Consider the following 25,251-nt stretch of genomic DNA (forward strand, 5'->3'; position numbering starts at 1 on the left):
GCTAGATGCTCACGGCATGTGCAAGTGCACGCATGCACGCACACTTGTGACGACCTAATGTATCGACGTTGCTGAATAACCCAAGGGAGTGGTGGTGGAGGTGACCCGTCTCTGGTTGAGAACCATTGCCCTAGAGGGATGCACCTTTCCCCACCTCAGGGAGTCGAGTAAATAAACTTCCAAGGCAAATGCAAACCTAGGCTAAAAACAATTCACAGACACCCTAATGAAAGAATCTGCTGTGAGAGCCAGCGGAAACAACAGATTTTTTAAAATTCATTTTATCATTAATCTACAATTACATGAACATTATGGTTACTAGACTCCCCCCTTCACCAAGTCCCCCCCACATACCCCTTCACAGTCACTGTCCATCAACATAGTAAGATGCTGCAGAATCACTACTTGTCTTCTCTGTGTTGCACAGCCCTCCCTGTGCCCCCCCCCACTATACATGCTAATCATAAGGCCCCCTTTCTCTCCCCCCCCCCCTTATCCCTCCCTTCCCATCCACCCTCCCCAGTCCCTTTCCCTTTGGTAACTGTTAGTCCTTTCCTGGGTTCTGTGCTTCCGCTGCTGTTTTGTTCCTTCAGTTTTCCTTTGTTCTTATACTCCACGGATGAGTGAAATCATTTGGTACTTGTCTTTCTCTGACTGGCTTATTTCACTGCACATAATACCCTCTAACTCCATCCACGTTGTTGCAAATGGTAAGATGTTTTCTTCTTATGGCTGAATAATATTCTATTGTGTATATGCACCATCTCTTTATTCATCTACTGATGGACACTTAGGTTGCTTCCATTTCCTGGCTACTGTAAATAGTGCTGCGATAAACATAGGGGTGCATCTGTCTTTTTCAAACTGGGCTGCTGCATTCTTAGGGTAAATTCCTAGAAGTGGAATTCCTGGGTCAAATGGTATTTCTATTTTGAGCTTTTTGAGGAACCTCCATACTGCTTTCCACAATGGTTGAACTAATTTATGTTCCCACCAGCAGTGTAGGAGGGTTCCCCTTTCTCCACAACCTCGCCAACATTTGTTGTTGTTTGTCTTTTGGATGGTGGCCATCCTTACTGGTGTGAGGTGGTATCTCATGTGGTTTTAATTTGCATTTCTCTGATGATAAGTGATGTGGAGCATCTTTTCATGTGTCTGTTGGCCATCTGAATTTCTTCCTTGGAGAAATGTCTGTTCAGATCCTCTGCCCATTTTTTAATTGGATTATTTGCTTTTTGTTTGTTGAGGTACATGAGCTTTTTATATATTTTGGATGTCAACCCTTTATCGGATCTGTCATTTATGAATATATTCTCCCATACTGTAGGATACCTTTTTGTTCTATTGATGGTGTCCTTTGCTGTACAGAAGCTTTTCAGCTTGATGTAGTCCCACTTGTTCATTTTTGCTTTTGTTTCCCTTGCCCGGGGAGATATGTTCAAGAAGAAGTTGCTCATGTTTATGTCCAAGAGATTTTTACCTATGTTTTTTTCTAAGAGTTTTATGGTTTCATGACTTACATTCAGGTCTTTGATCCATTTCTAATTTACTTTTGTGTGTGGGGTTAGACAGTGATCCAGTTTCATTCTCTTACGTGTAGCTGTCCAGTTTTGCCAACACCAGCTGTTGAAGAGACTGTCATTTCCCCATTGTATGTCCATGGCCCCTTTATTGTATATTAATTGACCATATGTTTGGGTTAATGTTTGGAGTCTCTATTCTGTTCCACTGGTCTGTGTCTCTGTTCTTGTGCCAGTACCAAATTGTCTTGATTACTGTGGCTTTGTAGGAGAGCTTGAAGTTGGGGAGTAAGATCCCCCCTACTTTATTCTTCCTTCTCAGGATTACTTTGGCTATTCAGGGTCTTTGGTGTTTCCATATGAATTTTTGAACTATTTGTTCTAGTTCGTTGAAGAATGTTGTTTGTAATTTGATAGGGATTGCATCGAATCTGTATATTGCTTTGGGCAGGATGGCCATTTTGACGATATTAATTCTTCCTAGCCAGGAGCATGGGATGAGTTTCCATTTATTAGTGTCTTCTTTAATTTCTCTTAAAAGAGTGTCTTGTAGTTTTCAGGGTATAGGTCTTTCACTTCCTTGGTTAGGTTTATTCCTAAGTATTTTATTCTTTTTGATGCAATTGTGAATGGAATTGTTTTCCTGATTTCTCTTTCTATTAGTTCATTGTTAGTGTATAGGAAAGCTACAGATTTCTGTGTGTTAATTTTGTATCCTGCAACTTTGCTGTATTCCAATATCAGTTCTAGTAGTTTTGGAGTGGAGTCTTTAGGGTTTTTTATGTACACTATCATGTCATCTGCAAATAGTGACAGTTTAACTTCTTTACCAATCTGGATTCCTTATATTTCTTTGTTTTGTCTGATTGCCGTGGCTAGGACCTCCAGTACTATGTTAAATAACAGTGGGGAGAGTGGGCAACCCTGTCTTGTTCCCGATCTCAGAGGAAAAGCTTTCAGCCTCTCGCTGTTCAGTATGATGTTGGCTGTGGGTTTATGATATATGGCCTTTATTATGTTGAGGTACTTGCCCTCTATACCCATTTTGTTGAGAGTTTTTATCATGAATGGGTGTTGAATTTTGTCAAATGCTTTTTCAGCATCTGTGGAGATGATCATGTGGTTTTTGTCTTTCTTTTTGTTGATGTGGTGGATGATGTTGATGGACTTTCGAATGTTGTACCATCCTTGCATCCCTGGGATGAATCCCACTTGGTCGTGGTGTCTGATCCTCTTGATGTATTTTTGAATTCGGTTTGCCAATATTTTGTTGAGTATTTTTGCATCTATGTTCATCAGGGATGTTGGTCTGTAGTTTTCTTTTTTGGTGGGGTCTTTGCCTGGTTTTGGTATTAGGGTGATGCTGGCTTCATAGAATGAGTTTGGGAGTATTCCCTCCTCTTCTGTTTTTTGGAAAACTTTAAGGAGAATGGGTATTTTGTTTTCTCTGTATGTCTGATAAAATTCTGAGGCAAACCCATCTGGCCCGGGGGTTTTGTTCTTGGGTAGTTTTTTGATTACCACTTCAATTTCTTTGCTGGTAATTGGTTTGTTTAGATTTTGTGTTTCTTCCTTGGTCAGTCTTGGAAGGTTGTATTTTTCTAGGAAGTTGTCCATTTCTTCTAGGTTTTCCAGCTTCTTAGCATATAGGTTTTCATAGTAGGCTCTAATAATTCTTTGTATTTCTGTTGGGTCTGTCATGATGTTTCCTTTCTCGAGAAACAACAGATTTTGTAGACATTCCAAATAACTGGAGTCATCAGAGGATAAAAAATGATGATGGTTTTATGTGTCTGAAGAAGTGAGTCTTGAAAATTTGAACATGGAACAGTCTTTATAGCTTTTCATGCCATAAAAATACTATCTTTTATTCTATAAAGATAAAAACATGAAAAAATAGAACTTCTAGAAATTAAAAAAAAACAGCAATTGAAATTAACTCAAATGGACTAAACTTGAGGCGAACATATTTACGCACAGCTGAAAAGAGATTTAGTGAATTGAAAGACTGCTCAGGCCTTTATCTGGAATGGCACCTGGAGAGGGGAGTGTGAGAGGTGGGGGGGATCTTGGGGGACAGGGAGGGTGGCCCACCATCTGGCTGAGTTTCCTGAAAGGGGAGGATAGGGCAGGAGAGCAAATATATTAAAGACAAACTGGCTTAAATTTCCCCAGAACTGTCCAGAACGTCATCTGATCCCGGAATCCTAACAAATCCCAGCCAGGATGAGTAAAATGCAACACACATTTGTCTTTGGGAGACTGCAGAAAAGCCAGAAACTGGCAATCACCCACAGTGGCAGGCCAGTGACAGTGAAATGACATCTGAGTGGCTGAGGTAATACAGATGCTGAGCTAGGAGGGCGCACCCAGGGAAATGGTCTTTTAAGAGGAGTTGAATAAGAACATGTTTGAACACACAGAATTGAGTGTTTGCCACCAACAGGGTGCCGCTGAAGGAAGTCCAGGGGAAGGGCTTCAGGAAGAAGGCGAATCCAAGAAGAAATCACGGGGAAAGAGTTTTATCTACTGCTACTGAACGAATGAACTTAATGTGGTGGGGGGGATAAAATCGCAAAGTTTCCAGAACCCCCACCTGGCCTTATTCACAGATACCTCAAGGGGTGGAGAGGCTGCTCTCAAGTGCCTTTAACAGTTTTCTTAATGTTTCTGTGAGTTAAGACTTCAGGGCAGCTGCACATATTTGACAAGTCAAAACTAGAGACCAAGAGAACTCTGAAATAAAAGGGTTTTTGATGCGAATCAGGGAAAGACTGGGGACGCAGGTCACACATGACCTGACGGATGCAGTGGTTCTGGGGACCTTCTAGATGATCATTGAGATGGTGTCGTACAGGAATGTGGAGCTTCCGGTTAGCTATGGCCCATGGCTATTGACTGACGGCCTTTCCTTGTCTGTCTTGTCTGTCCCTTACATCACTTAATTTAGGATGGCTCAGAATTTTTCCTTACCAGATCTGTGCAGGCCCTGCCTGTGCCTGGGGCGGCGCCTCGAGGGGTACTGGCAGAGCACCTGGGTGTCCTCTCCAGTGGACTGCTCAGGTGTCCTGACACTGAGGCTGCCTCCCTAGAGTGGGCGACCCGAGAAAAAGGCCATGGGGTGGCCATGCGTCCTTCAGGCCCTGGGTCATACCCTCACTCTGTGGTCTTCTGTTCGCTAGAAGCTGGTCTGAAGCCTGTCCTTTCTCAAGGCCGCGGGGGAGTTAGGCTCTGCTTTCCCAAAGAGCAGAGTCAAATATGTGGCCATATATTAAAACCAACCAAAATGTACCATCAAATATGTAGGGGAATCTAAGCAAACACTGACTGTATATAAGGACAATAACGTAATAGTAATAATGCTAATCTGAGCATGGGGGGATGGGTAGAATGGAACTAATGTCCCTCTGACATGTGAGGTGGGAGGAGCTGTGGGAGCTCCGGTGTCTGGAGTGCTGGTGCGGTGGCTGTGCACCCACTGGGTCTCTGGGGCCTTAGTGCGCCATGCAAGCCAGCAACTGCATTCTTGGGCATTTGTTCCAGAGAAATGAAGACTTTTTCGTTTTCATGCAGGAACATGTACATGAATGTTTATAGCAGCCTTATTGGTGATAGCCCGAAACTACCAACTCGCTGAATGTCCTTCTAGGGCTGATTGCTGAGCAGACTGTGATCCATCCACACCGCAGGATGGAACTCAGTGGCACAAGGAGTGAACTATCCAAACACAACCGTGTGGATGAACTTCCAGGAAATTACTCTGAGCCGTAAAAGCTAACCTGAAGGATACATTATACACAATCTGTTTATGCAGCAATTGTGAAATAACAGTTATGAAGAAAGAATGTTTGGGGATGTGGCTAGAAAAGGGAGGGGGAAGCAGTCCTACGGTGAAGGTTCAGTTGAGCTTGGTGGTGGTGATGGTTACACAAGGTCACGTGTGTGGGAAAGCTGCAGAGAGCCACACACACATGTGATTAAGCTCCTGAGATGGCATCCGGGCCCACTTCTTGGTTTTGCTATTGTGCTGTCATAAGATGTTAACACTGGGGACACCGAGGGGAGGGCACAAAAGGCATGTGTGCACATTTCTTTGCAACCTTGTATGAACCTGTAGTTATTTCCAAGTAGAAAGGTGAGGTAAAATACAAATATTTTAAAATACAAATTTTGTATTACACATATATAAAGACTTCTCAGAACAATAAAGAGAAATGGGCAAACTCACCATCACAGTGGGAAATTTTAACAAATTTCTTAATGAATAGGTTATAATAGATATAAACATTTATTGATGATGTGAATCTCATGGACATATATAGATCGATGCACTCACTAATTGGAGAGTACACATTCTATTCAAGCACATATGGAATATTTCCAGCTATTTATGACTTACATGGGAGGCCAAAAAGTGTCAGAATATTGCTGGAGATTGGTCTCATTCGGGGTACATGATCTGACCATGCGGCAGCTAAGTTAGAGATGAACACTAAAAAGAGAACTAGGAAAAGCCCAGATTTTAGATATTAAAACAAACACGTCTGAACAACTCACATGTCAAATAAGAAATCACAATAGCAGTGGGAAAAAAACTAAATGAAAACAGTGAGTGTGCATCAAAAGCAGAGACAAAAGGGAACTGTATACAGGCTCTTAGACACGTCAGGGAAGATGAAAGACTCAGAGAACGTACTGAGCCTTGAATTTCAGAAGGAGGAAAAAGAACACATACAAAGAATATGGAGGGAAGAAATCATTAAATTGTACTAAAAATGTTTTATTGAGTAAGTACTGCACACCTGGCACTTTTCTTCATGCTGCAGAGCAGCCGACAGGATAAACCCCACAATTCCTGCTCCCATAAAATCATGTTCAAGAGAGAATAAAAACTGGAGTAGAAACCAGTGAAATAGAAAACATATGCAGTGAAGAAAACATCAATAAAGGCAAAAACTTGGTTGAGAAAATGAAGTACACAAACATCTGACTTACTAGTGGAGAATAAAAAGTAAGGCAGAAATAAATGGTGTCAGGAATCAAAAAGAAGGAAATAATATATGCTGCAGAAGTTAAGCAGATATGAACAGGATATTTTTTATTTTGTATTGACTTTTTTTTAGGTGCATACAGCAAAATACACAAGCCATAGTGTGCAGCTCGATCCTGACCGTGTGCACACTCGTGCAGCCATCACCCACGTCAGGACAGCAAGCACTGATTCCCCCCTCACCTAATGTCCTCACCTGCCTCCCTGTGGTAACCATCAGTCTGTTCCCAGTGTCTATGAATTTGTTTTGTTTGTTTTGTTTTTTAGATTCCACATATAAGTGAAATCAAATGGTCTTGTCTTCCTCTGCCTGGCTTATCTCACTTGGCATGATACCCTATGGTCTATCTGTGTCATCACAAATGGCAGGATTTCATTCTTTTGTGGCTGAGTAATATTCCATTGTGTATACGTACCACCTCTCCTTATCCATTCATCTACTGATGGGCACTCGGCTGCCTCCATATCTTGGCTACTGTAAATGATGCTGCAAAGAACATAGGGATGCATGTATCTTTTTGGATTAGTGATTTTGTTTTCTTTGGGTAAATTCCCAGAAGTGAAATTGCTGGGTCATATGCTATTTCTAGTTCCTATTTTTTTGAGGACCCTACATACTACTTTCCATGGCGAAAGCACCAGTTCACATTCCCACCAGCAGTGCAGGGAGGTTCTCTTCCCCCCACGTCCTCGCCAGCACCTGCTCCTTGTGCTGTTGACAGTAACTGTTTCCGACCGGCGTGAGGCAAGGGCGAGCCCCTGGCAGTTAGATTCGTGTTTCCCTGGTGATTGACCATGCGGGCCATCTCTTCATGTGCCTGTTGGCATCTGGTTGTCTTCTTTGGAAAAATGTCTATTCAGGTTGTCTGTTCATTTTCTAATAAGATTATTTGTTGGTCTTGGTGTTGATATGAGTTCTGCACAGAGTTTGGATATTAAATACATCTATCTAGATCTATCATTTATCAGATCTATCATTTACAAATACCTTCTCCATGCAGCGGGCCGCCTTTACATTTTGCTGATGGCGTCCTTTGCTGTGCGAGAGCTTTTTAAAAAAAAAGTCTGATGCTGCCTCATTTGTTTACTTTTGTTTTTAACGATACAGTTTGTCCAATTTGGGTTAATCCCAAGGCACAAAACTAGTTTAATATTTTAAAATTTCTTGTAACTCATAACATTCACGGATTAATCAGAAAAATCATCTGATTGCCTCAAGAGATGCAGAAAAAGCATTCAGTAAGACTTGGTGTCAATTTACATTTGTTTTTTTTTAGAATTTTTGTAAACTAATAATCTGCAAAAAAGCCTTCAGCAAACATTACACTTAATGGTGATATGTTAAAAGCAATCTCTTTTATGATCAGAAATAAAATTGTAATGCCTGTTAGGGTCAATTTTATTCAAAATTTTACTCATAAATAATTAGAATTGGTCCCACTGACATCTCTGGGCCAAGAACAAGAGTTCCCACTCTATGTGGTGATAACAAAATGAATATTAATTGAATTTGTATTAACAAACAAAAAGTCCTGAGAAAGTTCAATTTAAAACAGTAACAGATTAAGTACCAAGTACTAAATCCAAGAAAAATGTGCAAGACCTTTAAGGAGAATATTATTTTAAATGTTTCTTGAAAGGCCTACAAGAAGCCAAAGTAAATGGATAAATAAACCAGGTTTTTGGGTTAAAAAACTCGATATTTTAGAGATGTTCATTAAAAATAAAACAGTCAGTGATTTTACTAGCAAAAATGAGTTTATTCGGGAATAGCAAAGAATTGCAATTTGGGACAAGCGAGTACTGACAAAAACCACACAGGTTCGTCCCACTGAGTGAGGAGAGAGCCATTCTTTTTGGAGGAGGAAGCCGAGGGGGGTTTAGAAGGGAAGTCTGCCGGGGAAGCGCTGGCTTCGAGCTGAGTCTGCCGCCGGCTGCAGGCCGGGGGTGCCCAGAAGGCACTGCAGTGCCCGCAGGTTCCCCTTCGGGAGCCTGAGACCCAGCCTCTGCCTGTAATTGACCTCAAGGACTACGTTCTGGCCTCCAGGCCCCATTTTAGTGAGTTTCCTTTTATAAATTTTCACAACCCAATTGGTGTACAGGTTGAATATACATAACTGCAACTGCAATGCCATCAGGGTTTTCCAAGGACCTTGGTAAGCTTGTTCTCAAATTTCCGCGGAAGAGATAAGAGCGCCAGGAAAAGGAGGGGACTTTCTTCCCAGAGATGAGGCCGCTGGGCGAACGCCCAGAGGGGGTGAGCGTAGGCCGGGGAGAACCCTGCGGCCCACATCGGGCCAGAAAGGCCGGCCTGTGTGCTCAGGCGCTGGCACAGCCGGTTCTCCCTGTGGGGAGATGGGAACTGGAACCCTTTCCTCACATCCAACGTGGAAACCTCTCGCAGGTGGGTCAAAGGCTTGCAACCGGTAAGAGTAAGACCTTTAGAAAGTGACACAGGAGACCTCACGGCCTCACAGTCCGTTACTCAAAGAAGACCCCGAATGGGAATGACAGAGCTGAAAGTGGGTACATTGGACTGATTCAGAACTTCCAAGCTTTCACCGCCAGAGGACCAAAGTCAGGAATATACTTAAAGAATGCCTGCGAGGCAATAAAATAAAGTCCCTAGAAGATGGACTAAAGATCAGGCACCCCATGGAAGGTATGAAAGCCCCTCTGAGTGACACAGAAAGAACCAATACACTTTTAGAGGTTCCATCTTCACAGCTTCTCCCAGACCTGCGTGTTGCACAATACCAAATGTTGGTGAGGATGCAGAATGGTCACGCACGCTCTCAACAGTGCCAGGTGACACATCATTTTGGAAACAATATGCTGTGTGCTGGGGAAGCTGAACACACACATACACTACAACCACCAGCTGGCTGCTAGGATATTCCCTGGAGCACTGCTTGCAAGCGCCCACAGAGCAGCCGTAGCAACAGCTGCCTGAAGCCGGAAGCCCCTCTGTGCCCACGGGGTGTGTGAGCTTTGGTGTACCGAGCTCACTCCAGAAAGCACCACAGCTACCAGAATGAAGAAGTGACAACTTCAAATGTCAACCTGGACACGTCTCAAAAATAACAACGTGAGAGGCACAAACTGCACAACAGTATGTCTGGTATTTAAAACATGGTCTGAAAACCAGGAGAAACAATATATATGTTATGTAGAGATGCTTCAAGGTGTAAAACTATAAAGAAAAGTAACAAGCACAAAATCCACACGTGGAGCTCTCTGGTTGGGGCTGCCAAGGGGTCTCCGATGTGCTAAGGCAGGAGCCTGTTCCCGTGGGCGCGCCGCGCCTGCTCTGCTGCGTCTTTAGGTCTCAAGGCAGCACACTCTCTCCCTGCCTCCCCGGGAGCCTCTGACAGGTCTGCCCTCCCCAGGACAGGTGGTGGGTGGGCCTCCCCCATGTCCACCCTGTGGAATTCAGGGACAGTGCGCGAGCACTAGAGTCTGGTGTGCCTCTGGCCCACAGGAGGTACTCAGCAAGCGTTGTTGAATGACTGAATGAGCATCTGAAGAATGGGAGTGGCGAGGGGAGGGCCTTCACCTGTCAAGGTATTTCAGCCGCAAGACACTGGCTTCTGACAAGCAAACGGAGGCAGAGGCAGCCAAGATTTCTGCAGGCCTCGGTGAAAGTCCCCTCCCTGGAAGGGCTAGAGCCTCTCCGGGTGGCCTCTGCCTGCAGCCAGGGCCAAGCCTCCCACCAAAGTTCCCAGAGCCTCCGCCTCAGGGGCCCCAAAGCTGCCTTGCAGGACCCGCACTCCCCACTGTCTCCGGGCGAGAGCGGGCGTTACCATCTAGGGCAGTCTAGGAGAGAACTCACTCGCAGCCCTCCTCCCTTCTCATTCCCAGGCTGATCCGGGGCCCCTGCCAGGAACCTGTCTCCCCGAAGGGCAAAGTCCAAGCCTGCGCTCCCCTGCCCCACCCTCTCAGACCTTCTAGGGTTCCGTCCAAGGCCAGCCCAGAACATCACAGAGCCCCACTTGGATCTAGCAGGGTGAGGTTGGGTCTCGGGGGGTGGGGGCATCGCAGGGGATGGGCTGCAGCCCCCCTTGTCTCCTGCCCTTTCCAGCAAGGGGCCCCTCCAGGCAGCCTTTGTTTCTTGCTTTCAGCCGGGTCTGAGGCCTCTCCCTCCTCCAGGCTCTCCCCGGTGGAAGGAAGGGGGGCAGGAGAGGGCCAGGCTGGCTGCATCCAGAGACTCTTCTGGGACCCAGCCAGATAGCACTTTGAGGAGGCCAAGGGCCTTTCCAGCGCCCCTACCCTTCCTGCCGGAGCCTCGAGCTGGAAGAAAAGCGCCTTTGCTGGCCCGTGACATCAGACCCTCAGCCCGGGCAGCAGTCCCAGCCCAGCTGTCCCTGCTGGTTCCGTCCGCCAGGGTGCTGCCCAGCCCCTGCTCCCAGGGGAGGCTGCCCTTCCGTCCCCACCTCCCTGCCCCCAGGCCTGGCATTCCAGGGTGGTCTTGCCACAGGGCTCCCTGCTGCCCTACACTTAACAAGTCTGCACCCCCAGCCCATGGTCACATTCCTGAAGAATCCTTAAAAGGGGGAACCCCCAACCTTTTGGGGTGCTCCTCTCTCTGAGGTTGCCTGCACTAAGTGCGTAACCTTTTAATCTCTCTCCAACCCTTCAGGGCGCCTCTCCTAGCTGAGGTTGCCGGCTGCACTTTTTCTCTCTTTAAATAACTTTAAATAATACTTTTCCTCTGCTTTTCACTACTGTGTCTCTGCCCTTCAATTCTTTGTTGCGGCGGGGACGAAGACCCAGGGAAATACACAACGCCCTCCCCCGACACTACGGCTGGGGTTCTTGCTGGCATTCTCATTTTGCTCAGGGCACAAAGTGGGGGTGGCTCCTGGCCAAGCTGGCACATGGGGTTTGTGGGGAGTCAAAGCATAGAGGACAGACGTTTTGTATGGTATGGCAGAGGGGGCAGGGCTGGGACTCTGTGGCCTGCTGGGCACTTACCCAGCCCAGCCAGCATCCCGGGGCCCGAGTGCTTGGCCGGAGGACCCTCAATGCCTCCTGCTGCCGTCCTTGGAAGGCCCCTGGCCTCCCCATCCCAGGCTCCTGCACCCCCGGCCCCGAGCCCACCTGGGCTCGGGTTCTCCCGCGGGACTGGGGAACTGTGGCTATCCTGACGCTCTCTCCCTGTGCCCTCACTTGTCACCTTGGTGCTGGGGCCGTGACCTAAGTGTGTCTCCATGCTGCGCGGCCTCTCAGGTCTGGGCCTCCGGTTCCTGGCCCGGCCCAGCGCCCTCACCCCATGCCAGGCCCCCTGCTCCACACCCCGGGGCACGCCGTTACTCCCAGGGAGACGGCTGGGGGCTCTCCAGGTCCTGCCAGGTTGGAACCCCGACTTCCCACAGGCAGACCCTGTCCCGTAAGTACCAGGGGCTGGGGCACCGGTGGGAGGTGAGTCGCCGGGGCTGCGCAGGCAGGAAGGGGGAGGGTGGGCCATCGCCGCCGGTGCTCCGGCTGGGGCGGCGCGGTGAGTCAGCCGCTGCCTCCCTCACCTGCGCTCGCGGCGGGCCCGGCGGCGGGCGGGGCGGCTCGTCAGTCCGCCAGGGGGCGTGGCCGGCCGTGGACCGAGCCCGTCCGCGCCCCGCCCCGGGCGCCTACGGCGCGGCCCCGGGACCGCGGCCTCCCGGCTCCCCGCCGCCCCTCCGTCAGCGCCTCGCCGCCCGCGCGACCGCCCATGGCCGGGAAGATGCTGCCGCTGCTGTCGCCGTTGCTGCTGGCCGCGGCGGGCCTCGCGGGCCTCCTGCTGCTGTGCATCCCCACCCGCGACGTCCGGGAGCCGCCCGCCCTCAAGGTGCATGCTCGGACACCGGGCGCCGCCGCGGTCCGCGGAGCAGCGGGCCCAGGCCCGGGCGCCGGGCGGGAGAGGCTCGGACCCGGGCAGGGCCAGGCGGGGCCCGCGTGGCGGCCTGGGACCCACACCCGCGCTGCCCTCCGGCTTGGCGGGTGGAGTCCCGGCGCCGGTCCTGGCCAGGGCCAGAGGGCGGCGGCGGCGCTTTCGCCGCGACGCTGGGCTGGAGGCCCGAGTCCTGGGAACTCCGCGCTCGCCGCGCCGCCGCGGAGCCTACGACCTGCGCGGCCGAGAGGCTGTGCCTCTGCTCCGTGATGCAGCCCCGGGGCGCGCCCCACCCACCGCGCCCAGGGCAGTCCCCAGGGACGCATCAGTTCCGGGTTGGGCCCAGATCAGGTGACGCAGGCTCTGGGACCCAGGGACCCCTCCCCTGGTGGCCCTGACGGTGTGGAGTCCACCTCTGACTCCGGCTGGCCCTAAAGGGGCTGGGGTGGTCTTCCTGCCAGACTGGGGGCTCCAGGAGTCCCGCAGGCTCCTGGGGACCCTTTGCTGGACCTGTGAGCCAGCCCTTGGGAGTGGGGCCCAGGATGGGGGGTGGCAGGTGTGTGCGCTCTGTAGTCAAGGGGGACCACCCACCTCGAGTGGGGGTGGGGTAGAATGGACGGCTGGCCTGCTAGTGCTGATGGGGAAGCTGGAGCGCCCTGCTGGGAGGTGGGGAGACTGGAACAGCCCCTTTCTCTGCTCAGGAGGGCCTCTCCTCCAGAGCCCCACCCCCACCCTTGGAATCTAAGCCCTTGGGGGCAAATGCTGGCAAGTGGCTCTTGCAGGCTGGGTGCTGACCTCGTCCAAGCTGCATGGCCCATGCAGCTCTCCCTATGGCTGGACTCAAGGCCCTGGGAGGGGGCATCTTCAGGCAGGGTCAGCAAGGCTCCTGGCTCCCTGCTGGGCCTTGGCCAGCCTTCTTCCTGGAGCCCTTCCTTCCGCATGGTCAGGTTGAGCTGAGGTCAGAGGTGGGGACAGAGGAGGAAGGAAGAGTGAGTGGCAGGGTTGCGCCTGCAGTTGGGCTCATCTTGAGCCTGGGAACCTCCAAGGGTGACCCCAGGACCCTCTGACCCTGACGCAGCCCCTCAGGGTGCCCCTGCGGGAAGGTCCTGCAGGGAAAGGCGCGGAGGCTCCTGGCCACCTCTCCCTGCCTGCCGCACTCCCCCCAAGCCAACCTGTGTCTCCACAGTTGCCCCTGGTCTTCTGGAAGCCTCAGGACCTTGCCCAGGGTGGGGAGGGGTGGGGTGCAGTGGAGTGCTGGGGGAGCTAGAGGCGGCCTTCAGGCCTCCCGCCGCCACCCCTGAGACTGCCCCCCTTCCACCCCCCAGTATGGTATCGTCCTGGATGCTGGTTCTTCCCACACGTCCATGTTTGTCTACAAGTGGCCTGCGGACAAGGAGAATGACACGGGCATTGTGGGCCAGCACAGCTCCTGTGATGTGCGCGGTGAGGGTCCCCTGAGCACTCCACTCACTGTGTGCCTCAGGTGTCCCCTGCAGCCTCTGCAGCCTAAGCAGTCAGACCTCTCTACTTGAGGCTGGGTAGGGCCACTCCCTGTAGGAGCTGCAGGAGACACAACACACAGGCTGGGCCCCGGGGCCTGGGAGGAGCTCCACTCCAGAAAGAAAGCCCCAGGTAGCGGCTGAAAGGTTTGGGCCTTGGCTACATCCCAGACAGAGCAGGACAAGTCCGGGGCTGTTGGAACACCCAGGCAGGCCCCCTGGGAGGCTCAGCCGGGTTGACAATGCCCACTACTTTGTCCTGGCACCTGAACACATCCCCCTGGCTCTGTGGCAGTCTAAGACTGTGGGTGGCATGCTGGTAGTCCCCTTTGTCTTGGACTGGGTGTCTCTGAGGAAGTGGGAAGGTGTGTCTAAGCTGCCACCTGGTATAGGAACTCAAGCCCCCAAGCCCTGCTGGCAGATGGCCCCCAGGGGGACTGCCCGCCAGGTGTGGGCCCATCTTGCGTCCTCTCTTTAGGTGGGGGCATCTCTAGCTACGCAGACAATCCCTCCAAGGCTGGCCAGACTCTTGCAGAATGCCTGGACCAGGCACTTCAGGATGTGCCCAAGGAGAGGCACCAGGGCACACCCCTCTACCTGGGGGCCACCGCGGGCATGCGCCTGCTCAAGTGAGTATGCCACCTGCCTTGAGGCCTGGCCTTCCTGGCTCCAGGGCCCCTCAGTGCCTCAGCACAGGGTGGACCCCACGTGCCTTCTGTGTCAGAGCTGGGCCAGTGCTCCCCAGCAGCAGGATCACAGCCCCTGGGAAGGGTGCTCTATAGAGTCCTTCCTGTGCCACAGCCTGACCAGCCCTGAGGCCTCAGCCAACGTGCTTACAGCTGTGACGCGGACACTGACCCAGTACCCATTTGACTTCCGTGGTGCCCGCATCCTCTCGGGCCAGGATGAGGGGGTGTTTGGCTGGGTGACTGCCAACTACCTGCTGGAGAACTTCATCAAGGTAGGCCTGGCAGCCAGCCCAGTGAGCCAGTGGGCATGGCATCCCCAACTCACTAACACTAGCTTCTACCCCCTACAGTACGGCTGGGTGGGCCGGTGGTTCCGGCCAAGGAAGGGGACACTGGGGGCCATGGACCTGGGGGGCGCCTCCACACAGATCACCTTTGAGACGGCCAGCCCAGCTGAGGATCCGGCCAACGAGGTCCAGCTGCGGCTGTACGGCCAGCACTACCGCGTCTACACCCACAGCTTCCTCTGCTATGGCCGTGACCAAGTCCTTCGGAGGCTGCTGGCCAGTGCACTCCAGGTGCCCCCCCCGCCCACTGTGTTCTCTCGGAGGGTGAGGGGGGGGATGGGGGCCGCTGCCCAGAACAGCCTGGGCAGCGGCCGTACCGAGGAAGGCCTCTCCGGGTAGCCAGAACCAAAGCCAGCTAGACGGACAGGTGGGGGGGGATCCGGCATGAGCAAAGGCCCAGTGGCTGTGGGTGGACCTGGCAAGTGCCTGGCTGGGGAGAAGGGAGGGCCAGGGCCAGGTCTCAGAGGGTCTGGGGTGCCTGGCCAGCGAATTTGGTTTTTGTCCAGGGGCAATGGGGAGCCATGGGTCACTCCTGAGCACAGAAGCAATGTCACCCAAGTGGCACTTGTGGGAGATTCATCAGGATGGTCCTCTGGGGAGGCTGTCTGAGTGTCCAGGGTGGGGGGGGCAGTGCTGGGAGTGGGGGTGGTGCCACCTGCACCCTCGTCATTTTGCCAGAATCACAGCTCCCACCCGTGCTGGCCCAAGGGCTATTCCACCCGAGTTCTGCTGGGGGAGGTGTATGAGTCGCCGTGCACCTCGTCCCTGCGGCCCCACTCCTACAACAGCAGTGCCACGGTCGGCCTGTCTGGGAGCAGCAGCCTGGCCCTCTGCCGGGACCTTGTCTCGGGGCTCTTCAGCTTCTCCTCCTGCCGCTTCTCCCGGTGCTCCTTCAACGGCGTCTTCCAGCCCCCTGTGGCCGGGAACTTCATCGTGAGTCCAGGCGCCGGGGTGGAGGCCTCCCGACTGCCGAGCAGCCAAGCTCATGGCAGTGGCTGCAGAGCGGTGGGTCTGACTGCCCTGCTCCCACAGGCCTTCTCTGCTTTCTTCTACACTGTGGACTTCCTGAGGACGGTGATGGGGCTCCCTGTGGCAACCCTACAGCAGCTGGAGGCAGCCGTGGCCACCGTCTGCAACCAGACATGGGATGAGGTGAGCCTGCCGCCCCTCCTCCAGGCCTGCACGGTGGGTGGGGGTGGGTGCTCAGCCAGCTGCATGGTGTGTCCCCATCATTTGTTTGCTCTACAAGCAGAGGGAGATGCAGGCCTCTCTGAGCACCCACTATGGTGGGGGAGAGACTGCTATTCAGACTCGAAAAGTGGCTAAGTTATGGCAAGTTGGGAACCATGTGAGATGGGGTTGCAGAACTCCCCTAGGCCTGACCCTAGGACCAAGGTCTGGAGGGCAGAGGGGACGGCCAGTGCGAAGGGCCTGTGGCAGCTGGGAGCATGGAGCAGACAGGGGCAGAGAGGCCTGTGGCTGGGGAGTGTAGGTGAGAATGGCTGATCAGGGTAGAAGCTGGACTCAGAGCAGGGCTTGGGGGGCGGGTGGGGGCGCAGGGAGCAGGTAAAGACAGTTCCAGGTACCTGGGCTTTGCTAGGTAAAGGAGGATGGAGGGGTTTGGGCATGCGGAGAGTGAGGCACGTCTAAGGGCTCTGTGGTGACACAGACCTCCTATCCTCCCTGTCTAGTAGGGAGTGGGGGAAGTGCCAGGGCAGGGGGCAAGTGCAGGGACCTGGGCTCCAGCTCGGAGCTTCTGTCCCCCTGACCTTGTGCCAAGGCTGCCGTGGCCCTCTACCCCTTGGGAGGTCATCCGTACTGCCTGCTGGAGGTGCACGTCCCAGGCACAGGCACTGGCCGCCGTCCAACAGTCACCCTGTTCTCCAAGGGAACAGCCCTGCCTGGGGGTGGCCCCCTCCGTCTTTCTGCGCCCTCTGACGTGGTCTCTAGCCCTGCACTGCCCGTGTGTGTGGGTGGTAGGGGTGCCGCACGCCGCCGGCCACCCTGCCCCATCTGGCTGAGACCTTAGGTGGTCGCTGACCCGACTGTCCCCCACCTGCGTCCCAGCTGCAGGCTCGGGCGCCGAAGGAGGGGGCCCGCCTGCCCGACTACTGCGCCGGGGCCATGTTCGTGCTGCAGTTGCTGAGCCTCGGATACGGCTTTGACGAGCGCGCTTTCCGCGGGGTGACCTTCCAGAAGAAGGTGGGGGAAGGCAGCCCAGGCGGCGGGGCGGGGCCTCCCGGGCGGTGCGAGGGGCGGGGCCTGAGCTGAGACGGGGCGGGGCCTCCGGGCGGCATGGAGGCTGAAGCCGCGACCTTCGCCTGCAGGCGGGGGACACAGCTGTCGGCTGGGCGCTCGGCTACATGCTGAACCTGACCAACCTGATCCCCGCTGACCCGCCGGGGCTGCGTAAGGGCACGGACTTCAGTTCCTGGGTCGCGCTCCTCCTGCTCTTCGCCGCCATGCTCCTGGCCGCGCTCGTCCTGCTGCTGCTCCAGGCGCGCTCTGCCAAGTCGTCGCCGAGCGCCATCTAGAGGCGCGCCGGTGCCAGTGCCCAGGCCACCCATCCCCGCGTCCCCCATTCCCCGCGCACCTCACCCTCAGCATCTCGGCCCCTAATGCAGCCCCGGACCCAGACCGGGACTCTGGCGCCCACGCCCCCAGGGCCCGGGGGCGTGCGGAGGGAGCCGAAGCCAGCCCCTCCTGCGACCTCCTGCCCTTGGCTTGTCTCAAGGCCTCCTGCTCCCTGGAGTTGGGGTGCAGACAACTTGCCCCCCTGGGCCTGTGACTGCAGGGCTAGGTTTCCAGAGCGGGGAGCCCTCAGAGCCCACCACCCTCTCCCTCCGGAGTCAAGGTCGATACTAGGGGGCGGCCAGAGCCCACGGCTGGGAGCCAGACCAGTGCCTACTTGTAATAATTTTGTAATAAAAAGTTCTTCCTAGAACAGCGGAGAGCATGTTCGTGGGGTGGGGCCTCTTTGCTGCCATCGCTCCTGGTCCTGGGGTTGGGTTTACTCTTCCTACCCCCTTCCTCTCCTGGCCAGAGGTGTCCACCCGGATCCCCTGCTGCGCCATTGTGCCCTGAGCAGCCGCCAGTGGCTAGCCTAAGAGAGAGTGCCCGGTTCCCCTGGCTGGCAGAGCCCCTGCAGCACCCCCAGGTCTGCAACAGGGACCTAGGCCAGACTGAAATCTGGGCTCTGGCTCTGGAGTTTCAGGGGTGGGAGGCAAGGGGGCTGCCTAGGGTGCAACCCGTCCTCCAAGACGCTGGTGGAGGAGCAAAGCCTCAACAGGAGGTGGTGTGGGAGGGTGTTGAGATCAGGGCCAGGAGGGCCGCAGGGCCTCGTTGCCCGAGGAATGAGTCTTGCAAAGAGACTAGCTCTGGAGGCGAGCAGTCCCGCAGGGACACCACTCCCCTCCTGCCCCGGTACGTCCGCAAGAGGCATCGAGCGTCCCGCACCTGCGGCTTCGGCGGGCGAAGCACAGTTTCCTTGAGCGTGGGGAAGCGTGGTCTTGGCTTCACCGACCCCCCAGCCTCCCGCCCAGCCTTTTCTGGGAAGTGAGCTCAGGCACTATTTCTGTCCGCCCAAGGCCCTGTTGGGGAGGATGGCTGTCATTATTCTAATAACCCCCCTCCCCACCACGACTTCTGCCCCGGTTTGGGACATTTCACAAAACCCAGGGCTCGCAGTTCTGAGACTCAAAGGGCTGAAGAGAACGGGCGCTGGGGGTGGGCTCGTCTTTGTCCTCTCAGTGACGTCAGCCAGAGGGAGGCTTCCAGTTGGGCTGGAGTGGGCGTACTCTCCGGGGGCCACAGGTGGAGTATGAGGAGGTGCATCATAGGAGCTGGTGGGGCCCCAGGGGGCGGAGCAGTCACCTGTCACCTGGGGACCGTGGACAGCTCCCAGCTGGTTCTCATCAGCACCTCCCGGTCACTCTTGCCCCCTGGCGGCCTTACTGAGAGCGGCCACCCCATTCCAGCTTAGTTCTCTGCATGTTTGCTTTCCCCCGTGCGTCTCTGAGGGCTGGTGCATTTGGGGCATCCCTGTGCATCCCTGTGCACCTGTACATGTGTGTGCTCCTGGCGTCCCCGTGTTCCTGGGTGCTTGCGCCTCCAGACCCAGGCAGTTCCTCGGCTAGAGCAGGGTGGGGGGTGGGGTGGGAGTTGGAAGTCAGCCTGGGAGAGGGCTCGGGGCAAGCGCATCCCGTGGAAGCCCGCCCTCGGCCAGTTCCCAGGCCGATCTGTGGAGAACAGAGGAGGTTCCGGCTGTCCCGGCCGCAGAGGAGGAAGCACCCCGACGCCTAGGTTGGGTTGGGGGCTCAGACCTGGAGGGAGAGGGGGCGGGGGCGGCCTGGAGGCGCCGTCCCGCCCCCGCAGGTGGAGCGCGCAGGCGCACTCTCCGCGCGCGCCTCTGGCCGCCGCGCCTGCATCCCGGATCCTTTGCCGCAGCGTCAGCGCCGCCGCCGCCTCCTTCCGTCCTGCTCCGCCGCCGCCCTGCTCCCGACGCGGAGTCCGGAGCCCGCGCCGAGCCCCGGGCCGCGCGGTGCCATGCTGCCCCGGCGGTGGCGCTGAACGATGGCGACGCCGGTCCCTCCGCCCTCCCCGCGGCACCTGCGGCTGCTGCGGCTGCTGCTCTCCGGCCTCGTCCTCGGCGCGGCCCTGCGCGGTGCCGCCGGCGGCCGTCAGGGTGAGCCAGCGCCCTCGGCGCAGGCCCCGGGGCGCCCCGGGGCCGGTGTCGCCGGGCTGGGCGTCGGTTCGGGCGGAGGCGCCGTCTCCCTCCCCACCGCCGCCCTCGCCGTAGGCCCCGCGGGCCCGGCCCCACCTCGGCCGGGACGGGGTAAACAGGCCTGGCCGGCCGGGGCTGCCCGGGTTCCTGGCGGCGAACCTGAAGTCTTTGTCTCTGGGTGCGAGCGCCGGTCTGTGTCTGTCGCAGGAGAGCGCTCTCCCGGTGGGCCTGCTGCCGGCAGCCTGTGTTGTGCGCGCTTCGGTGTGTCTGCGTCTCGGGCGCCGCGGGTGCGGGCCTGGCCCCGGCGGCCTGCTGGCCTTGTTGCCGGTGTCCCCCGGGGTCAGGGTCGCGGCGCTGGTCGGCCTGTCCCCACGTCTCGGTGGTTTTGGCCGGCGCCTCGCTTTGCTGCCATGGCGGTGTCTGAAGTTTCGTGGGGTATTTGGCAGCTTGTCCCAGGCTTAGGGTCTTGTTCTGGCTTAAGTGGGGGCAACAGGCTCCCAGATTCAGAACCTCCTCTCCCACCTGTGTCCTGCAGGACCGCGCCTTTCTGTCTTCTGTGCTAGGGGTTGAGGGGCACCCCCTAGAGAGCTGGGTAGAGAGCCATGAGTCCAGGATCCCAGGAAACCTCCCTGCTTCCCAGATGGGCACTGGGGTAAAGGCAGGGAAGGTCTACAGGAGCCCAGGATCCAACGCACCCCCTGCTAGGGGTTTGCACTAGCAGACTTCGTGCCCTTGTAGTCACCCAGTTCTCCTGGCAGCCCCATAGGAGAGGTACTATTCTTAACCCGTTTACAGATGGGGAAACTGAGGCATGGACAAGTTCAGTGACTGGTACCAGGTACAGCTGGGAGACTACCCTGGGCAATGTGGTTCTGTGTGTGTGGCCTTTAGAGGCTAGAGCAGGGCGGGGCAGCAGTCCATCCAGGATGCTGGCATGATCAGGGGAGGCTCCCAAAGAGGCCTGAGGGCCGGAGCGTGGCTGGCCAGGGATGGTGGAGGCTGCCTGCTGAGGGCCCAGCTCAGGGCGTACAGGGTAGGGCCTCCTGAGGAAATGGGCTGTAGCTGCTGTTGTGCCCCTGAGGTGGGTGGGCGCCATCCCAGCTGTTCATAGGCTTTATGCTGGCCTGGGTATGGGATGGGGGGCCACCCACTGTCCAGCTGCACTCTTTCCAGACATCTTTCTGCACCCGAGGCTGGAGTGGCCTTTCCCAGGTCTGTACAGGTAGCAGCCATGTCCTGGGCCCAGGGGCCTGGGGGTGTAGAGAGGCCCCTGGAACCTAGACACCGGAGCCAGCTTTGCCCCTCAGGCCCCTGCCTTGGCCTGGTGCACCCTGGGTTCTCAGCACCAGGGGCAGGAATTGCCTGGCTCCTCATATCCCCAGCTCCTGGGTGGGGTCCAGTCAGACCTGCTGGCACAGGCTTAATGTTTAACTCACCCGAGGCCTGGGCCCAGCTCACCGACACCGGTGCCTGCTGACCCAGTCTCTGCAGGACAGCGGTCCCTGGGATGAGAGCTTCTGCCTACCTGCAGCAGGTGTGCTGGAACTTCCAGCAGGGATGCCTACAGCCGGCAGGTGTGACTGTCAAGTTACCAAGGAGACCAAGTCGAGCCAACTAAGATCTGGAGGACAGAGCTGGTCACCCCCGATCCCGTATGTCACGGCCCTGGGTCCCAGTGGCCCTTCTGCAGCGTGAGGCAGGAGCTGGGCTTGGAGAAAGGGCCTCCTCTTCCCCTTGCAGGACTGACCGTCCCGCTGGCTCTCCCCTGGCTCTCCTGGCTCTGGTGCTGCACGACCGGGGCCAGCATCTCAGGCCTCCAGACATTCCCTAGCTTGCAGATGACACAGAGGGGAAACTGAGGCAGAGAGGGACACTGCCCTCCATTCCCCAGCATCAGGACGGGATACACTGGCTGTGTGTACAGGACGTGTGTGCTGGGCCCCAAATCAGGAACTGGTTCTGGCCCAAAGTCCCAGGCACTCCCCAGTCCCTGGCAGTGTGGCTGTGGGAGTGACCTCAGCCTGGGTTCTGTAACCAGAGCAAATGAGACTTGCTGGCTTCATCTCAGGTCTCCGCAACACAACGGCTGCTCCGTGCCAGGGACTAGCTAGAGGCTAGACATGGTGCAGCGTGACTGTCCTCCAGGCCGCGCCCTTGTCCTGGGCTCTGCTCTCTGAGGCTGTGGGATGGCATGATGGGGCTTGGGGGGCAGCTCCAACGTGGTGGGGGAGGTGGGTGGCCAGCATCTCATGCTGCCCTTGAGTCAGAGAGGGAGACCTGCCCCCTCCCCGGGGACCCCAGCCTGGACAGAGAATCCAGGGCTGGTTTGGGGCATGCTGAGATTGGAGGCAGGGTTTGGAGGCCCCACAGCCCTGCTGGGGAGAGCGAGTGCTGGGCGGCCTCAGGCCCGGAAAGTGGACTCTAGGGAGTGGGTGGGGCAGGAGAGCTCTGATAAGTCCTGGGGCTGTTTGTCTTCCTGGTTTTGATGGCTGGCAGTCAGGAGGAAGGGCCTGTCCAAAACAATGGCCGAACCCGGCCTGGTCAGCTCCGCGGGGAGGGAGAGGCCTGGTCAGCTCCGCGGGGGAGGGAGAGGCCGAGCAGGCCCCCTGGGCTGTGACGCAGCTCTGCCTTCTGCTTCCTTCCTAGATGTGGCCGCCTGTCCTGGGAGCCTGGACTGTGCCCTGAAGAGGCGGGCACGGTGTCCCCCGGGTGCACGTGTCTGTGGGCCCTGCCTTCTGCCTTTCCGGGAGGACCATCAAGGGCTCTGTGTGCCCAGGACACGCCAGCCTCCTGGTGCAGGTGAGCAAGGTGGCCTTTCTCCTTCCCCCACCCTGACAGGTCCACCCCATCTCAGCTCCCTGGTCCTCGGAGCTTTGGAGTGGCCTGGAGGTCCTTTCCAGGTAGCACAGGCCCAGAGTCTGGAGGTAGGCTGAGGCCTGGAGCAGTTAGCCCCTCCCCGGGCAAGGGTGTCCAGGGGAAATGCTGGGGTGCTCCTGTGAGAGGCAGGGTCAGAGATCCTGGGCCTGGGTCTCCACAGGATCTCCCCAAACTCCTCAGGCACCACTTCCCCACCCTGTGGGCCACTGGGCTCTCTGCCAGCACACCCTTCCTCTACTGCCCTCTCGTCCTGTCCACTTGGTGTGTGCTGGGGTGCCTCATCACACCCGAAGCCCAGAGCCTGTCAGGATGGCCAGTCAGATGCTGAGTGACTTCAGGTGTGATGGGGCATCACAGAGGGGTGCTGGGCATGCTGGAGCCCGGGAGGCAGGAGGGCTTCCCGGAGGAACAGTCCCGGCAGGGCGTGGGGTGGGGGCCTGAGGGGTACTGAGGACAGCTCTCGCAGGTGGCACCCTCTCGGGGCTGGGTGGGGGTGTACCTGGAGCCTCTGGACTGGAGCCCACAGCAAGGGCAAGGGGGACCCAGCCACCAACCCCACTCAGCAGTGGGCCTCTCTTCTTCCTGATAACATGGTGGAGGTTAGAGGCAGGGGAACAGAATGGGTCCCCCTTACATGGGGAGTCACTGCCCCCCTCAGCCAAGAAAGTATTGGGATGGGGTGGTGCCTTTTCCCAACACTCAGCCCACCCTTTCATGGGTAACGGGGTGGGGGCACCCTGGACTTTTCACATTCTCCTAGCACCTCTGCCCTTTACCCCCACCCAAACTTTTCCTGGGAACACCACTGCACACAGGGAGAGCCCTCAGTTGTCACCATGGCAACACCAGATGGCCAGGGGCCAAAGGTTGGGGCCTGGCCCTCGCCTGGTGCCTGGGCAGAGCTCAGAGGGAGGAGGTGGCCCAGGTCTGAGGACTGGTTCCCTGATGGGCCTCTCCCTCTTGGGAGGCCACCAGCCAGCTGTGCCGCTAGGAGGGGCTGGGGTCCTCCCTGCCTGATGGCCCCTCGCTGTCCCCAGGGGATAGCCCAGCCCAGCCCAGGCTAGAAGATGAGATTGACTTCCTGGCCCAGGAGCTAGCCCGGCAGGAGGCACGGCACTGGAGGCTCACTGTGCGGCCCCTGGAGCCTGGTGAGACCCCAGCCCCTTCCCCTGCCTCTCCCTGTCACCTCTGGCCCCACCTGGTGCTGTGTCCTGACCTGCCTTCTCTCTGCAGCAGCCACCCTGGGGCTCGCAGAGCGCCACCAGGGCTCCTACCTGGGCCTACCCTCCACTCGGGGAGCCCCGGCACCCACGCCCCGCACCTCCTTTGGTGCCCCTGTGTCATCTGGACCCGTGCACATGGCTCCCCTGGAGCCTCAGGGTGGGCATGGCGATGGCCTCGCCCTCGGTAGGTCTTGGTGGGCAGGGAGGGGGTGCCACCCCACCCCCGGGGCTGCCCTCACTGTGCCTGTTCCCGCAGTGCTCGCGGTGGCGTGCTCTGTGGCCGGCGCGGCTGCCCTGGCTGTGGCCACTCTCTGCTGGTGCAGGTGAGTGTGGGGATCACCGGCCGGGTGGGGGAGGTGGGTCGCCGCCCCACGGGTCTCAGGCTCCACTCCCACAGGCTGCAGCGAGACATCCGCCTGACCCAGAAGGCTGACTACGCAGCCCCGCGGGTACCCAGCTGCCCCACCACACCCAGGATCTCGGTGCGTGTTCCCACCCCAGCCCTGCTGCCCCTGCCCCTCTGGACTGCAGCTTGACCCTCCTCCCCAACCCGCAGCAGCCCGGGGACCAGAAGCTAGCACACAGCGCTGAGGTCTATCACTACCAGCACCACAGGCAGCAGATGCGGTGTCTGGAGCGGTGAGAGGCCCCTGCCCCACCCCCGAGCCCGCAGTCCCCACCCTGGGCCCACCGCCCCTGCCCTGGGCACTACTGCCCACACCCTGGGCTGGTCCACCCACCTCAGGGCCCCCCACTCCCACCCCCTGCTTGGGGTCCATGTGCCCTGAGTACCCACTGCCAGTCTGGGCCACTGGTGCCTGGAGTGTCTAGGAGGACCCAGCCATGCCACCCCCTCACCCAGGCATAAAGAGTCACCCAAGGGCCTTGACTCAGCCTCCTCGGATGAGGAGAACGGAGACGGTGACTTCACAGTGTACGAGTGCCCGGGCCTGGCCCCGGTGAGTGCTGTGGCAGGGCGGGGGGCTTACCAGCTCCTGGGGGGATCCCCCCCACGCTGCCCGCCCCTCCCCTGGACCAGCCTGGTGCCCACCCCACAGACGGGAGAGATGGAGGTGCGGAACCCACTGTTTGACCACGCCTCGCTGCCCGCGCCCCCACCGCAGTGACCGAGGCCCCCGCCCGCCCGCTGCGGACTGCAGGGCCGCTGCTTCCCGTTAGAGGCCACGTTCTGACAGTCGGCTGCACTCCGCCTGGGAGCCCCTGGCCGGGAGGGCCCGCCTGGTAGCAGGGACTGTCCCCGCTCCTGCCTGTCCTCTCCAGTCTAGGCCCCAATCAAGGCGGCAGGGAGAGCCCCAGCCACCAGGCATGGGTGGGGAGCGTGGAGACAGAGCCGATTAAAGTACGTTTCAGATCCAAGGCCCTGCTGTGCTGGAGACTGTCCCCCGTGTGGGGCCTGGTGCACAGCCCCTGGAGGGGGCCGGGGGCTTGCTTCCACACCC

General features: G+C 57.0%; 3 protein-coding genes across 8 annotated transcripts in view; 2 read left to right on the forward strand and 1 right to left on the reverse strand.

Annotated features, from left to right (window-relative positions):
* The window catches only part of LCNL1 (lipocalin like 1), a 104,387-nt gene that overhangs the window by 38,003 nt on the left and 41,133 nt on the right, over positions 1-25,251 (reverse strand). The window lies entirely within an intron of this gene.
* ENTPD2 (ectonucleoside triphosphate diphosphohydrolase 2) lies at positions 11,393-17,912 on the forward strand. Of its 2 annotated transcripts, none has more exons than XM_017675786.3 (9): positions 11,393-11,959; positions 13,759-13,876; positions 14,411-14,561; positions 14,734-14,893; positions 14,972-15,199; positions 15,647-15,901; positions 16,001-16,120; positions 17,036-17,170; positions 17,296-17,912. In XM_017675786.3, the coding sequence occupies exons 1-9, from the start codon at positions 11,843-11,845 to the stop codon at positions 17,500-17,502; spliced, it is 1,491 nt and encodes a 496-aa protein (XP_017531275.3). In that variant the 5' UTR covers positions 11,393-11,842; the 3' UTR covers positions 17,503-17,912. The 2 variants fall into 2 exon arrangements, with proteins under 2 accessions (XP_017531275.3, XP_036863478.2); XM_037007583.2 differs by lacking the exon at positions 11,393-11,959 and adding an exon at positions 12,176-12,391.
* On the forward strand, positions 19,403-25,168 carry NPDC1 (neural proliferation, differentiation and control 1). 5 transcript variants are annotated; one of them, XM_037007587.2, is made up of 9 exons: positions 19,403-19,652; positions 22,338-22,490; positions 23,606-23,716; positions 23,802-23,975; positions 24,048-24,114; positions 24,189-24,273; positions 24,348-24,430; positions 24,654-24,750; positions 24,831-25,168. In XM_037007587.2, exons 1-9 carry the CDS (start codon positions 19,541-19,543, stop codon positions 24,882-24,884), a joined length of 936 nt encoding a protein of 311 aa, XP_036863482.2. In that variant the 5' UTR covers positions 19,403-19,540; the 3' UTR covers positions 24,885-25,168. The 5 variants fall into 5 exon arrangements, with proteins under 5 accessions (XP_036863482.2, XP_036863480.2, XP_036863483.2 ...); XM_037007585.2 differs by having other exon boundaries at positions 24,850-25,168; XM_037007588.2 differs by having other exon boundaries at positions 24,916-25,168.

This window comes from Manis javanica, chromosome 2 (assembly GCF_040802235.1).
Source record: "Manis javanica isolate MJ-LG chromosome 2, MJ_LKY, whole genome shotgun sequence".
NCBI classification, from domain to species: domain Eukaryota; kingdom Metazoa; phylum Chordata; class Mammalia; order Pholidota; family Manidae; genus Manis; species Manis javanica.

Coding starts and splice junctions, on each gene's coding strand:
- ENTPD2 (XM_017675786.3), top strand. CDS start 11,843: ATGCCAGGCCCCCTGCTCCACACCCCGGGGCACGCCGTTACTCCCAGG. Junction 11,960..13,758: donor CCACAGGCAGACCCTGTCCC/GTAAGTACCAGG, acceptor TCCACCCCCCAG/TATGGTATCGTCCTGGATGC. Junction 14,562..14,733: donor GCGGGCATGCGCCTGCTCAA/GTGAGTATGCCA, acceptor CCTGTGCCACAG/CCTGACCAGCCCTGAGGCCT.
- NPDC1 (XM_037007585.2), top strand. CDS start 19,541: ATGGCGACGCCGGTCCCTCCGCCCTCCCCGCGGCACCTGCGGCTGCTG. Junction 24,274..24,347: donor CCACCACACCCAGGATCTCG/GTGCGTGTTCCC, acceptor CCCAACCCGCAG/CAGCCCGGGGACCAGAAGCT. Junction 24,431..24,653: donor CAGATGCGGTGTCTGGAGCG/GTGAGAGGCCCC, acceptor CCCCTCACCCAG/GCATAAAGAGTCACCCAAGG.